Source organism: Mycetomoellerius zeteki, unplaced genomic scaffold (assembly GCF_001594055.1).
Source record: "Mycetomoellerius zeteki isolate Tzet28-1 unplaced genomic scaffold, Tzet1.0 scaffold174, whole genome shotgun sequence".
Classification (NCBI taxonomy): domain Eukaryota; kingdom Metazoa; phylum Arthropoda; class Insecta; order Hymenoptera; family Formicidae; genus Mycetomoellerius; species Mycetomoellerius zeteki.
The window spans coordinates 2452360-2468964 of NW_017256696.1; the positions used below are offsets into that span (position 1 = coordinate 2452360).

At 36.1% G+C, this 16605-nt stretch overlaps 1 protein-coding gene across 1 annotated transcript in view; it reads left to right on the top strand.

Moving 5' to 3' along the window:
• The first annotated feature begins 387 nt into the window (after positions 1 to 387).
• The window catches only part of LOC108721567 (neural-cadherin), a 70263-nt gene continuing 54045 nt past the window's right edge, over positions 388 to 16605 (top strand). Inside the window, 1 exon segment of the mRNA XM_018446181.1 lies at positions 388 to 439. Within this exon segment, the coding sequence (XP_018301683.1) occupies positions 388 to 439 (52 nt within the window).

Sequence of the window (16605 nt, forward strand, 5' to 3'; positions counted from 1 at the left end):
AGCGCGTATCCCGGTGGTAGAAGATAAAGGAGCCGTTTTCGTGTTTCGTCGTTCTCGGCAAACTGAATAACCAGTCTGTAACCGGAAAGACAGTGACACGACGAATCGTGGTAAATCTCCCAGTGACGTGTGCACCTGTGTCTGTAGGTGTGGACGACGTCCGTTGGTCAGCGTCGGTGGTCAGTGGAGATAAACGTTCTCTCCCGGGCACGTCGTGTGTGTGAGAGTGTGTGTCGACCGCGCGCGACAGTTCCGACCAGCGGGAGGTCGACCGGAAGCGGTAAACTAGGTGATACCGTCCGCGGGGAACCGGTAGTGGCAGCCTGGTAGTGGTCTGGGTCCGTCGTCTATATCGGACCGGCTAGTTTATGTGATGAACGTGGTTTAATGGTTGATCCGCTCAAACTCTTCTGGGTTATTACCAACAGCACCTACCTGGGTATGTCCGAGATCGTGCAAAGAGTCGACCACGGGGAAAGTGGGGCACAATCACGCGTCCGTTTGTTCATGCGAGGAGAGTAGTTTACCAATTCAGTAGCGTGTAAATGTGGCAAAACCCGCAACCACTACTGAAACGTAATCTGAGAGTATTCGCGATGCCGTGTCAAGAATTTAATTTTGTTGCACTTCGCGCGAAAAAAAAATACACGATTCTTCAGTATCATACAACAAGCGTGTTGATAGTGATATCGCATGAACGATTTCTTGCTTCGTGATGTTTTAAGGAGATCTAGCTACTGAAGAGAGAAACTCTTCATTAAAGACGAATTTATTATTTCTCTTCATATTTTATGTAGCTTCATTCATTATATACATGAAAAGAACGGTTAATACATTTAAAAATTTAGTAATATACGGATCTGAATTTTGTAGGATTATGAAAATAATTATGAGAACACTTAAAACGTTAAATAATGCAGTAAAAAGTTTTAACATTCTAGCAATCAGTTTGAACGTTGTAGTAATTATTTTGATGAGCCAAACAAAATTATTTTCAGGTCTGTATGAACTAAATTTTTAAATTTTTTTCCGTGAATCGAAAAAGTTGATTGTCGTTCAAAGAACCTTGCAATTGTTGAAAATATATATAGAATTTTCAATTACTGAATATTGATTTTTTCTATTTAATAGATCTATAAAATATTAATTAAACGAATATAATAGTGACAGCCAGTCAGACAAAGTTATTTTTAGACAATTCTTCGATCGCAGGTCCTTGAAATTTATAGCAGAAATTAGGAAACACAATATTTATTACGGATGATAACGCGAAAAAATAAGCAAAACAATAAAAAGTTATGACACAAACATATCTTTAGGCATTTTTTCGGCTGCAGATTTTTTAGATTTATAGCAGAATTATATTATACATATATACAAAACACAATATTTATAATGGATGAAAGTTCGAAAAATGAGAACAAAGTAATTTTTTAATGAAAGATCATTATCGTTGAGAAAATCGTGCATATCAACTAGTATGTGTGGACTAGTAGATATATTTGAACCTCCGTTGTACGTTCGATCCTAATCCACCTTCCCGTTACACTGTGTTTCGTAACACGATCCGTAACAACGACAACACAGAGATGTTTTTGCAACGGGTGGATCAACAAAAACAACTCCGTAGGAATTTCGCGGAAGTGCAGAGTGGTATGGACGGAAACTGACGGGGCAGGACTCGTCGCTTTGTGAAATTCGTTACCACGTGTCATCGATTTCGTTTTTTGTTCATGGAGAGCAGCGATGTCAAGAGCAGCGATAAATCCTAGAGCACCTAAAAGCAAGACTGCATTTCGAAAGAAAAAGAGAACTATAGATTGCTACAGAGAGAGAGAGAGAGAGAGAGAGAGAGAGAGAGAGAGAGAGAGAGAGAGAGAGAGAGAGAGAGAGAGAGAGAGAGAGAGAGTGTTGATTATTCCACCGATCGCGAAACTGCAAAAGTTCGTCGCCAAGTGCGAAACAATGGCACGATGCGGCGATGCGAATTTTAATGACAGGTACGACGTCGCTCGTTCTCGCGAATTTTGCATGTGCGTCACGCATGCCGACAAATTGCTCGCACACGACCTGATGAATTAATACGCTCGCGAGTGCGAAACAAGGTTTCGTTTGATTTGGCAGAAAATTTAGTCAAGCCTTTATTTTCGCCGTTAAATCGTTACACTTTCGTGATTGAAAAGCCAAGTGCGACTTCTTTATTCATCCACACTATGATTATTGAGAGTTTCCGTTAAATATATCCTAGGAATTACAAGAGGATGAATATAGAGGCTACAGTCCATTTCCTCCAATTATGTTGCTGCAATGTTTCCAACTGTAACGACCAATGAAAGTTAACGTTGCTCCGAAATGATGGTCCTCGCGCGACAGAACAATGAAATGCTTTGCGAAATTCGCATTTCCGCAAATTCATTTCGGTATTCGCCCTGCATTTCGTGTTCCATTAACGCTAAGTCACTAACTTATATTAAATCTTTGTCTTGGATTGCATTAAAGGATCGACGAAATAATAAGTTCCACATCTCAGACAATTAAGAGTTCCCCAGATGTCTCTTAACAAGAACGGAAGTTACGATCGTTTCTAATTTCACAGCAATTTCGTAGCAATTTCACAACAAGTTCTCAAGTGTTACCACGGGGAGAAATCAGTATGGATGGTCCTAAGCGACAGAACATAACGCGTTTCACGACGTTTGGCTGAATTAATTCCAAGTAACGGTCATTTCGTGTCTCTCGTTTCCTCGACCCGAATACAGGTTGATGTTGAGTCTCCGTGTCAGATTGCCAACAGGTGATCAACGGGTTAACGAGTAAAGAAGCGTTTAAACTCCAGACGGAAGGCATTTCGCCAGTATTCGCCTTTCCACGTAGCCAGCTACGAAAGTTGGCAGATTATCCAAACTTTTTTCTCGTTTCGTAGCAAGTCATTACTGGATAACTGTTTACCCGTTCGAAAGAGGAACCACAGAATTACCACACATTTCTAACAGAAATTCATCTACTCTTTTCTCTCTCTTTCTTTCTTTCTTGTCCATGAACATCTGGCTACAAGATTCACAATGGCAAAAATACTAGGTTACTATCGCGTTTAAGCGCACCGATGGTTATCTTGACACAGAGCTTCTTTATAGGAATCCACGGACGGGAACTGAAATTTAAGCACGTCTTCCATTTAAATTCGACCGATAATCGTGCCCGACGTTAAGCCATCCTAAATTTTCAACGCTTATAGCGTACAACTTGGGCTTACCTTCTCGCGCTTAGCGAGAATGACCGGGACATATCGTTAATTGCCGAGAAACAAGGAAGCGAAGGACATCCTGCGCTGAGTATGAGAATTACTGAGATTAATCGTAGGCAAATCTTACATAAAAACTGTCGTCCCTACATCAGGCTTACAAATAAAACGTAGCTAAATATCGTGAAGTTCTATCAACGTATAACACTGAATGAAAATATAACGATCGGATTTTTTGATCCTGAAAATGGCTGCACGAATTTTTTCCGCCTGCCCCAATTCGGAGTATGTGATATTTTTGTACGACTCGAAGCGAAACCCCGCTCGAAGTAGCTTACTCGGTTCCGCACTTTTGTTATTCCCTTTTTTCTTTTTTAATTTGTAAAACTCGTTCGGTCGAGATCGAGGTGAATTCGCTGGTGTAAAGTATGGTCGAGATTACGAGTATTGGTGCGGCACTAGTGCGGCACTACCGATCAATAGTTTGAGTACAATACGCTTTCCTCGGTGAATCCGCGAGTCCTCACAATTCTAAAAGGTCAGGAAAATTATGTCAGCGACAGCAAAAATTTATCGGCGTCACAAATTAAATTAACGTTGGTCTTTATTCGCCACGTCTCTATGTCGAGACAGAAACAAGAATCGTGATAACCACTGAAGATAAGAAATTTGTGCCAGACTAAGATTTACTGAACTAAGATTTCTCATTTGTTATCGATTATTAGTATTATACGAAAAAACATCCTGATAAAAATTTCATTTTTTATAGCAGTTACTGGAAAAATAAAACTGCTTAGGTGTACGTAACGCTTTGCTTGCAGTTATTTCACATAAAAGATGCGCAAAATATGAACCCATTTACTAAATAAAAATGCGACACTAAATGGACTACATAGTATTTTAAGTAATATAATCTATTGTTACTAGACAATAATAATTGTACTGTGTCTACGCAAATTGTATATGTTTTTAATTTTTTACCAGGACAAAATTGTTTCAATTACTAAATGAAACTCTATCAAGCTTTTAGCTGTTTTCTACGCGGTATTGTTACAACATACGAAAATATAGTAATACTAGACAATAATGGATGTTTAGGAAAGCTGCAAATATTCTCACCAGGGCAGTTTTGCAGAAGTATCTAAAAATTTAACTAGATACAGATCTGAATATAATTTTATTGGGCCATCAAAATAATTATGTAGAACGCTCGAGATGGTTGCTAAAAAATTTTTTGCAATTTACTCATTATGCTTGAATGTTCATAATTATTTTGATAATCCAACAAAATTATTTTCAAAACTGTATCTCTAGCTAAATTTTATTCCAGAAAAATCTTTTCATATATGTAACAATTTCATTTATATTTCATTCATCGCTATATAAACTTATGCATGACTTCGCTATGCATAAAACTAAATCAGAGAAAATCACATAGCCATCTTTTCTCCCGAGCTTCTTCCTTCGCCGAGTGTTAAAACGAGCTGGAGAAAAATCGTCAGCAGTCATTGTCCACGAAGTGCATCGCGACAGGACGACAAAAATTCAATACTTAGGTTGCCATTTCCATGGCGGTGAATTTCCTTCACGTTGTTGGCGAAAGGGTGATTCTTTTCACCGAGTTGCAATACAAACAGCCGCACGCAGTTTCGTCGATCAACCAATCGACGCCACTGGTGCAGCTTTGAAAGGGCTTTCTCTCTCTCTTTCTCTCTCTCTCTCTCTCTTTCGACATACGCATGCAAGGATGTATTGTATACCAGTACACACAGCACCCTCGACCTGTGGGCGGCCAATTGGGGTATCGTTCAATTGAACGAACGGAAAATCAATCCGACAGGGTGGTAATTACGTCGTACATGAAACCGCGTCGAGGTATCCCGTCGAATCGCGGATTTATATCGAGACAAGCATGTAGGCGCCATAGACGCGTTTTGTACAATCCGAACCAAGCCGCGGATTTATGCCATCGGGTTATAGTTCGCCGGGTCGATGAATGAGCCCCGTCGGCGACAGCGGGCAAATCATAGGCATGCCGCGGATGACACGCATAGCGGTAAATCTCGAGGGTTCGTGGGGCCAAAATGCCGGATGTCAGGTACTGGCACAGTATCGCAGCTCGTCAAAATTGTTATTGTTCGCGATGAATCGTTCCTCGTAGAGATATTAACACGACCGTCGGAAGATTCAATGCCTCTTTTTGCATCACGCATGGTTGAAGTTACAACTAATTGCGGGTACCTCTCGGAAACCTCAAGTTTTCATGACTTCGCTTAATTTAAATCGAAGCATATTTTTCTCAATTAAAACTTTCGGGAAGAAACCAATCATGAGTTGTTAGTGATTTGAATAGCTCTAAATTATACAATACGATTAATTAAGGAAACCTTATATGTGTTTGAATTCATATAAATTCTTCTTAGAATTAGAATTTAATATTTTATTATGGCAGTAATTAATCGAATACTAAATAAATAAAAATATATTATATATATATATATTAAAAAGCAGATGGAGAATTTTCTACATAGTCAAGTAACTTCGATATTACTAAGCATTGCTAATATTATTTTATTAGTCAATAATTTTCTATTAAGTTAAACAATAGTTTTTCTCTTTTTCTGAAAAACTTAATTTTTTAAGTTGTATCATTTTTGAAGTAAAGGAATAATATGATTAATTAGAATAAAATGTAAAACGCTATAATTACTAAAACGAAAAATGATACATTGAATGTTCTCAATTGAAATGGGTATTGAATAAATGTGACAAGACTATATAACGTAACAGAAGATAATAGAACAATAAATAACAGGACAATAACTGAACGTCATTTATTAGCACTGCACTGTTCATTAAAATCGAAAGCGACGTTGCGAAATCTATTGCAATGTCCAGCGCTGGTTTAATCATTGCTTCTTCGCGATTGGAAGCGTCGTTCGACGTCATTAAGCGAAGCAAACAAGTTCCTCGAGCTTCTTCATTTTCTCTCCTAGTAAAGGTCGCTTAATAAACTTCGAGATTCTTTCCGTGAACTCTCTCGCATTCATGCTGCTCGATCATGCGTCACCTCGACGCTCATTGAGTCTGCTCGCTTCGTCGAATTCGCAGCGCAACTGATTACTTTCTTTTTCCTTCCTTTAGCGCTATTCCGTCGATTATTCTCATTCATCGCATTGCACCGCGACGATACGAACACAAAGTGGAACTTAATTCCACCACTGTGTATACTTGCGCGTGTAAATCCCGTTTTTTCCGTTTTCCATTGACCGATGTCTCGTCGTCTCAATTATCGGACAACCGTCTTTGCCGATCGATGGGGATTGTTCGCTCTCCATTTTTTCTCCACTGTTCCTGTTAACTTTACCTCCTTCTCGTCGTGTCTCGTCTTCTGGGTCAGAGGTCTCTGTAAGTCTAAAAATAATCCCTTCATTTCTGAACGATACTAGCGCCTTTGTCTGTCGAAGGAATCAACTTTGCTCCTGCAAAGGTCCACTTGATAGATTAAAACTTTGCTTTGTTAAGGGCTGCTGTTTAACTGACAGTTCGTTATTTTAGCGCGACGTTTATTAGAGGATCTACCAGCGCGTATCTCCTTTGCCCGCTCAAATTGACTTGTCAGTTACTTTGTGACAGCCGCGGAACTTTTCTTCGCAACTTTTCTCCTATTATTAGGAAACACGTTCTGCCCTTTGTTGGGACAAAATTGTCGCTCAATTCGAAGTACGGGTAAGCCGCAAGCAAAATTACGGAACAGTTAACGCTATGTCAATGTCAATATAGCTTTCGATATGACACGTATTTCATTTCTAGGACACATAATCTCGGGAATACTGCTGCAATTAGTTAATACTTCTCTTTTCTCGTTTTAATTTTATAACATAATATCAACTTCGCATATCATTGGCCACTTCGCATATTCCGCAGCCACTCCTCGTCCAAATGAAAATTACGCGCGCTATTTTTGGAATGTAAGAAAATTAATTATTTATATAGTTTACATTATTTTTCGCCAAATTCTTGAAGTTTATTATCAAAATTGATATGTACATCGTTTCTAAAACTGTATAATCTCTTAAAACAATCATCATTTCGTAAAATTGTTCATTTAATTTGAATAATTATTTCGTTGACTGTTAATTATTTTACAATAATTCTCATATCAGGAAGTACAAAATGCTAATTACATAAATAAATATTCGTGATTAACGAAGGATTCTTCAAGGACTTTTGGTGCACAATCTTCGAACTGGAATTACTGCAGACTGGTTTTTAATTTAGAAATGCAAATACACTAGATTCGCTTCTGGAGATGTAAGTTATATACACACACGTGCCATAATAATAATATTTTCTTCTGGGACGTTGTAACTTAATTACACACAAAACAAAGAATGCAGCTCTCGCTGTATTAAATAAGAACGTAACACAATTAGAGGTGAATATGAAACATGCCGCAAGCAACTTTGGTTTCTAATAAAATATCCGCGTGTAAAATAGAAATCGTGCTGTTCTTTTGAATGGTAGAATCAAATATAATCCAATCAAAGAGAAATGTTGTTAGTTACGACGCTACATTGGCAATTGCAAAATTATTTGATATTGATCTATTTCGTTTATTTAATATTACTAGAAATTAAAAAGTGAAAAAAAAATTATTTTCGGCAAAAACGCTAAATAAGTTTAACTAATAGGAGGAATTCGATTTTACATTCGAAAAATATTTGAAAGTCAAAAGATCAATGGGCAAACGATAATTTTGTATGTGCAAAAATTCATCTAAAAATTCTGCAAAAATTCGAGGTTGAGAGAACAGTTATAGAACTTTTCGAGAATATTCTTGCATATAGGTATATACACTGAAAAAAAGATTGGCTGCTGCAGCAAATTAGATGGTAAAATATGGCATAGCATTTTTAATTGACTGTAGCAGCCAATTTTTGGTTGCGTTAGCCTATCTGCAAGTATAGGATCTGTCAGTATAGGATCTGTCAGTATAGGATTTCGATAGACTAACACAACCAAAAATTGACTGCTGCAACCAATTAAAAATGCTATGCTATATTTTATAATTTATTTCTAATTTGTTGCAGCAGCTAATCTTTTTTTTCAGTGTACTAAAGCATAATTGCGGACTCATGTTGGCGGTACATACATATGTGCCCTCCATTTCCATGAGATTGACTTGCCGCGTAATCAGTAAATCCGTAATTTATGAACGCGAGGAAAATACTACAAATGGTCAGTTGAGCGCGTATAAACATTAACGGCGGTATTAACGGATACAGAAAGCGGTACGTTACAAGCGGTGGAACAAAGATAGCGACAGCTCCACATTCGCACATTTTCCCTTGCCCGTACAGTCCGCTCTTGTCAATAGAACGTATTTGCACTCACCTACATATGGTTACATGACAAATATGAAGTTGTGTGCTTCATCTTTGGGGATTACTATTCATTTTATTTTACGTTCTGATTCTTGAACAAGTTTTAAAGGTACAGAACTTGATCAAAAGTACAGAACACGTTTAAAGTCATATAATTTATTTTAAAGATAACCATCGAAATAAATAATGGATTTAAAACTGGAAAAAGGTATTCTAGAAGACTTCAAGATTTTATTTATGTATGCAAGCTTTCCTTCGCGTCGCTATTATTCTTTTAAATAAAAAGTGAAGTTCACTATTTTTTGTAGCGTTTCATGATTAAAATCGTTGAATTCTTAGAAATACGTGCAAAGAAAAAACGATAAATCCTACTTTTGGATTTGAATATCGAATAAAAAAACGCGAGCCAACATTTTTATTTTTGCAAAGCCAATTTTGCATGTTGCTGCGAAATTAAGCATGTACCCTTACGGACAGTTGAGTAGCAGATACTTTCGGTTATTGCGAGTATGAAAATATTATCTCAATCCGTCTCTCCGAACGCCAGCAACGTGTTGCATAATGCATCATTCGTTGCGGTGAAACAAATGCACCGGTGCATCAGGCGCGGACCGATCAAACAACAAAATGCAGCAGACCGTAAAATGCCTTTTTACCATGGAAATCTTATATTTATCCCATCCACATGCATCGCGTTACGTGAATAGCCGTTCATTGCAGACTAGCGATAATAAATTCTATTTATTGCGACGCGGCTATGTGCACGATGAAAATCGTTTCGAAACTAAATTAGAACAAAATGTGTCGCATGCATTATTTCGGTGCCGTGTACAGTATGAACTGTCCATCATGTGCTTAAACGTTATAATTTAATGATTTATGCTTGGTATTTCGTTGATGGAATTTCGTCACTAACCAAAGATTTACGTTCGATATTAAAAATTTGCGGATATTACATCTTAAATATTCAAAAAAAGAATTGACATTTCCATTCCGATGTAATTTCGATGAAAATCCTTGTTGCTGCAATGCAGAAAAATGTACGTTACGTTATCCAGCTGAAAATGTCACGAGTATATGCTATGAATAGCTGCTAGGAATATAAACTATTTAATATCGCGAGAACGCAATCTCATAATGCATTATGGTTCTCTACTATTCGAAATAAAAAATATTCTTGAAACTTTTTATGTAAACATATGTGAAAGAATTTAAGGATTTTTAAGAGGATGGGAGTCTATTTTTAAAATGTTAAGAACTTTTCCGTGAATAAGATTTGTTATAATTCATTACCATATATTTCTTGCCTCAAAATATGAAACTGTTTCAGAGTCACTATAATAGTGGCTTTTCCGTCTTGTAAAGATTAAAACATAAAATTCGTAAAAGCATGTCACAGTTAATTCTTATTAAAATAGACTTGGCTTTTAACTCTGTGTACCATTATCCACCCAGTATTTATTTTAAAGTCCATTTGTGACAAGGACAGTTCGTACCACTATCTTCATATTTTAGGACTAAATTACCAAGTATAAAAGTTTTTTATTTTGTAAAAAAATGTCTCCAACAGAGATTTTCCTAGTTTGTTCTATCTGCAGAAAATACCGCAAGTTAAATTTTCGATAGCACGTACATATAGAGAAATGTATCTTGCGCCATTTGTCATAAAGAGAGATTGTTCTCGCGTGTTCATAGCATCGAGATCGGACCCGCTGAAATTATATCCGAAATCTCTAGGAAAAACGATTCTTGTTTCCGGGTTATATCGAACGACAAATCGGCAATTAGTGAAGGCCATTTATTTTGCGTGTCAAAAGTGGCGCGAACGAAACCTGTTTCAGTGGGCGTTGGAGGAAACGATTATTGCCGGGCAACCGGGTCTCTCCTTTCTCGCGGAAAATATGAATGACCTAAACGCGTGTGATCCCATGACTACGATAGGCGGCACACGCTCGTAGTCCTTTTATCATTTATGATTTATGACGACCGACCCAGAAAGGGGACTCAATCCGGCTCTTCCGTCCCCATATATTTGCGTTACCTTGCAAGATTGCGCACTTTACGGCACTTTGCGAGCTTCTTGAGATATAAAGGAAGAGGTGCCTCTTTATTTTCTATCGCTGTCATCGATACCACGAGGCTTTTGAAGAGCCTTCTTTTTCGGTGACTACGAGCGTCGGAAAGAATACAATCGATCATATATTCCATAACTCAATCCCGCGAATCGACAAGAAACGATCAAAGAGACTGTAAAATCGTAAGTCACGAGAAAAGCTGTGTAATCGTGTTTCTTTCACAATATTTACATGTGCACCGCACTTTTGCTTATTCGCCTCTACATTTAATGCGCTTACAGAAACTTGCAGGAGAAAATGCTGGAATTGATGTTACCTCCCCTAGTTATTGCAAAGATTTATATCCGCGGTTTTACGGGTGAATGATATAATTAACAAGTTCATTTTGTCTACGCCTCTAAAACACACTCCGGCAATAAAATCCCGTTGAGCATGAGTTATTCTCTTGTAGGAATGCAATTACCCGCTGTGTTTTAACGAAGAAACCGAGGACGTTGGGGAAAGAGATGCAAACGGGTGGGATTAAGAACAAGCGGAATTAATGTTAAGTACCATACGGACGGCCGGATTCGAAAGAAACTCCATTGCGCGGAATTTTGCCATTATACTGGTGGCACCAAAAAAATTCCGGCCAAGCAGCCCGACGGTGCGGCACTCCGAGAGGATACAAATCGCACATATTGCATCTTCCTCGACCGTAATCCAGCCGGTGTATTTGTACAGGTGCATAAAATATGCTACCGTAAAACCGCAAATCCTATTTACGTAACGCATTTCCGTCGTGTGGATTTACAGAGACACACCGCGATGCCGTAAGATTAATAGACACGAGATGAACACAAAGAAAAGCCATGTCCAATATTACAAAAGCGCAACTGACGGGCAAGCGTCTCATTTTTTGGCCTCGTTTGTTTACAAAAATCCAGACATTATTGTTAATTAAACAATAAATCTCGCATCTTTTTAATATCCCAAATATCTGCCAGCGTTTTATTTTTATATTTACTATTGTAGTAGTAAAATACTATTGTCATCAGTCATATTTATGATATAGAGTAGTATTAGAATTTTTTATAAATTGCATACACGTATTGTTTATTGAAATCTAACAAATATATCAATAATTTCGCACGTAATTGATCTTCGAATATTTATTTCTGTTAATAATAATTATTATTAGATTTTTTATTCTTATCACGGCTTTTGTTCATTTTATGTATCATTACTCGATAATACAGTATTAATTTTCAATACTAATTTTTTTCTCAATTTTTCAAGAAAAGCTAACACAATATACCGGCTATTTCTGCTAACACAAATTTATTCATGACATTATATTATTAAACGGCATTAAACATTTAAAATAAAATAACTATTAATTTTTCCAAATATACACGCATATCATATAAATATACATATATGAGATGCATGTGTTCAAAATTCACTAAATACAAATGTTGGATCTTTAAACACAACTGTTGGATGTTTAAACATATTGACCCACTATTATCGGAATGTCATCATACCGATCTCTATAGTCGGTATTTTTTTTTACGCCACGAAATTAATTGAGACCGCAAATCAGATATTACCGAACGATGCATAATTATACGCGAAAGCCATGCCAGAAAACACCGTTTATTGACGGCACGCGGTACCCGTAAACTGCCGAACGACCATTTATCTGTCACATGATGATCGAAATATTTTATAAATCCCGACGTGTTGTCAGGTCGATGAGTCGCGGTTGAATCCGTCACGACGGATTTGTATAACCGCAAATTGGTAGACCCGCCTTTTTTACCATCAAAATGAAAGCGCATATTTGTTCACAGTCTATCTATTCGATACCGCGGGAATACGAATTTATAACGAGCCTATAATAAGTTTATTATTCCCGGAGATACGCGGGCTTTGTCGATATCCGATTTGATGTCGGAGATTATAAAAGAATTTTCGAAAAGCTTTTGTAGTTTAAATAAAGTAACTCGTTATGTAATCCGATTGAATGAGTGCTTGCATATCGAAAAGACTTTTTGTTCCCCGGTCCGCATCGGAGCGAGAATTGAACTGCGGATTAATCTATATAGTGTCCAGTTTCACGTAATTCGCAACGTACATTCGTTAATTTAGTATGAATAGTTACTAAATTATTTATACGTTTGTTAATTTATTTATTACCTAATATTCGTATGGATTTCTGATACGACGCGTGAAAAATGTATAGATTTGCGAAAATTAAATATTCAGAAATCGTGCAATTTCGATTGTTTCTCAAATGTATTTAATTTTACGAGTTAATATAGTATGATTCAATTATTTCAAACCTTACTAATAACTACCGTTCTAGTGAACTTGAATTTCCACGTGCTGTACGGCTTGAAACTGCATCGTGGTTTATAGCCCTGCATCGCTTATAGCTTCGTACAATTAAATTTCCCTCAATGCGTAACGATCTGTATCTAATCCCACCATCATACACCGCAATTTTCATGCATATATCGCGTGCCATTCATAATACCTGCGTGAGAATATTTGACAAGATGAAATTTTCTTTTGTCTAGCATAATATGAAATCTAACTCTCATATATTAAAAATGATGTGTAAGATATCTAAAAAAAATACTGTTTGCACACAATAAGGTATTATTTTGTGATATAAAAAGGCAACACAGGGTACATCATAAGTATAAAATGTGTTTTAAAATTTCATGAATGTGTTCCTGGATAATAATATGTATTCATATTACAACAATAATATATTATGTTATAATTAAGCCAAATATGACAAAAATTCATATTACAACAATAATATATTATAATTAAGCCAAATATGACAAAAATAATAATTTCCATCATTTTAGTCACATAAAGAGAGAAAAGGAAGAGATATCCGTAATATTAAAAGCCAGATATTATTATTAAAGTGTATTGTGCATTTGAAACAATTGTACATCTCAAAAAGCGAAAATAATTAAATTTCAAAATTTATATTACAAAGAAAGAAGAGAGTTATCGAAAAGTACATTGTCAAAAGTATCGGCGCTTATCAGCGCTTGAATAATTTCTACAATATTATTAAATTTCAAATCGATATTGTTCTTTCGACTACGCAACATATGCAGTAATATATTATATTGCGTGCCATTAATATTTTGTTTCGTACTTATACGCTCGTGAATATGAAAACGATATTAAACGTTAAAACATGGAAAGAGGTCAACGAAATATTATCAATGTAAAGTTTCTACAAAAAAAAAAAAAAGAGAGAGAACTCATATAATGCAGGTCGTCAATGATTGAAATTAAAAGTTTTTCTCTACTCATCACTTATGTTAATTAAGTGAAAGATTCTTGTGGAATAATTCAAATATGAAATATTCATTTTAAGAGTGCTTAAATTGATATTTCATATTTAAATTAAAATATATTCTGTATCTCTCTTATATGGAATAAGCAAAATATGAAATAACAATTTAAGAATGCTTACTATATAAATATTTGTATAACATTCAATTAAAAACAAGTTGCGTATAAAGTATAAAGTATTTAAAATAAAGAACGTGATTTTCATAAATAACATGCGCGCGCGTAAAAAAATAAATATTATGTGTCTATATTTTTTATGTTTTCATTCTTTTTAATTGTGATCAAAATAGAAAATCTAATCAAATGCAACGTATTACATAAAAAAAACTTTTATCCTTCTTTAAATCTTTTCTTAAATCCTTCTGTTAAATTTTCATTAAGCTCTCGAGAAATTCGTTCTAAATTCTTGAGTTGTTTAAATTTCCGTCCTCGTCTGTTTACGAGGAATGATAAAACTGCTTAATTCTGTGCTGGGAAAGAATGTATGTGAAGTTCCTCTCACGCGCGTTTGTGATCCATAAACCCCGGACCAAACCCGAGAGAAAGGACGCTTCTTTTCGGGTTTATCTGCGCTTGCTCACCGCGAGCACAAACGCGTCTGCGAGCGCAAGCCTGCACGGTTACACGGTGCAAGCTCGTTTACGTAATGAGTGTGTTTTATTATTTAATCCCCTTAAATTCTTCCGGATTATGGCACTCACACCCGGCACTTTAGAACGCTGCGCGAATATTCTGCGTTGAGCGTCTCCGCGCTAATTAGCAATCTCCCAATGTAGCATTTCACAGAACGTCTAACATCCTTTTACCTAGGGATGCTAACTTCCGTTATTCGTACGTTGCATCCAGGGAAAAAGATTGCGTTTGCGCCTTTGCGAGTCTTTCCATATGCGTTCGTAATCTCGAGAATCGAGGAGCTGGTACGAAGCGTAATTGGTTTTCCCGACTTAAATATAGCAGGTGCAAACGATGCCGACGAATGAGAGAGATCGAAGAATGAGCGTAGTTTTATTAGAATGTGTGCCGGTGAAAATGGGAAAGATCAGCCGCGCGAATTTTCTCGTATTCGTAAAAATGAACATATCATATTTCACTGCAAGCGATAAAGTGTTAAACTTACACGGATAGAATAATTCTACTGAAGTATCTAAAAATTTAGTTAGATATAAATCTGAAAGTAATTTTGTCGAACCATCAAAATAATTATGTAGGACGCTCAATTGGTTACTAGAATGTAATAAAATTACAGTCTTAATAATTGCAATGAAAACTTCATATCCTTGCTTATCGTGCTTGAGTTACCTATAATATAATTATTTCTATATGATCCAACAAAAATCAAATAAAATTATTTTTAGATCTGTATTTAATTAAATTTTCTTGTAGCAAAATCATTCTTTTCGTGTGGGTATTAAATAATTAAATATTAAACATTCAATATGAAAATTACTTTCGATATACAATCTTGGCCATAAAGCACTCTCAATTTACATTTAAAAAAAAGCGATAATAAAAGCAAAAGGAGAAATAACAAAATATTAAAATTGTTAAAAAAATAAATATTATTTTCCATTAAAACTATTTTTTAATTTATTTATTGTTAGATAAAACGTTTATGTCAGTTTGTGGTGTGTTTTATACTTATGGTTAAAGCTGTACAGAAAAATTATTGTCCATTATAATCTCGTTGTATTTTCTGTATATTTCAATACTCTGAAGCTTTTATTCTTCCGCCAGTTTGACGATTTTGCCTCGTTTACATAACTTGGACAAAGAATACTTCCTAAAGAAGGGAAAACTAGTCTTACACTTGGAAGACTTTTATCGCCAATAAAAACTAATGGGAAGTTATGCAATAGCTTAATAATCGTATTAATTAATGGTAAATGAAACTCGCTTGAACAAAACAAACGGAAAAGGGAAAAGTTGAATGGCGAAAGCAGTTTCAGCGTTGCCTGAAAATCCTTCCAACGGTGAAGCAGATGGCGTCAAAACTAGTAGGAACTTTTCCTTATGTGCACCTGTGTCTTCATTAGAGATGAAAATTCATTCCGCGGCTTTCCGTCGTGTTTGAAGCAACGATAACGACGTCACGTAATGAATACGCGATGCAGCAGTTACACAATCTCGCGTACCCTCTCCAATATCCTGAAAGATGTATACTTAGAGTGTACTACACGGATATTTGTTGCATAGAGAGTAGAATTCATGGAACGTTCAATTTCAATGGTATATCGTGTAATTTATTTGAAGTCACTTTTTCCTCGCCCAAAACATCAAAAAACTAATATTTTCATCAAACACGAATAGCTTTTGTAGATTATACTTCAGAATGGCAGAAAACAAAACTGTATTTTTCAGTTATTTTCAAGTGAAACGTTTTCTTTCATTTCCGCGAAATATAAAATAAAAAAAGGGGGGAAAATTGGATGTTCCGATATTAACTTTTCGTTCGAATCGCTATCGGCCGCCGCTCAAAAGCCCGGCGTTTATAAAAGAAAAGCGGAAAAAGAGCGTTTATTAGAGTCGGTCCAAG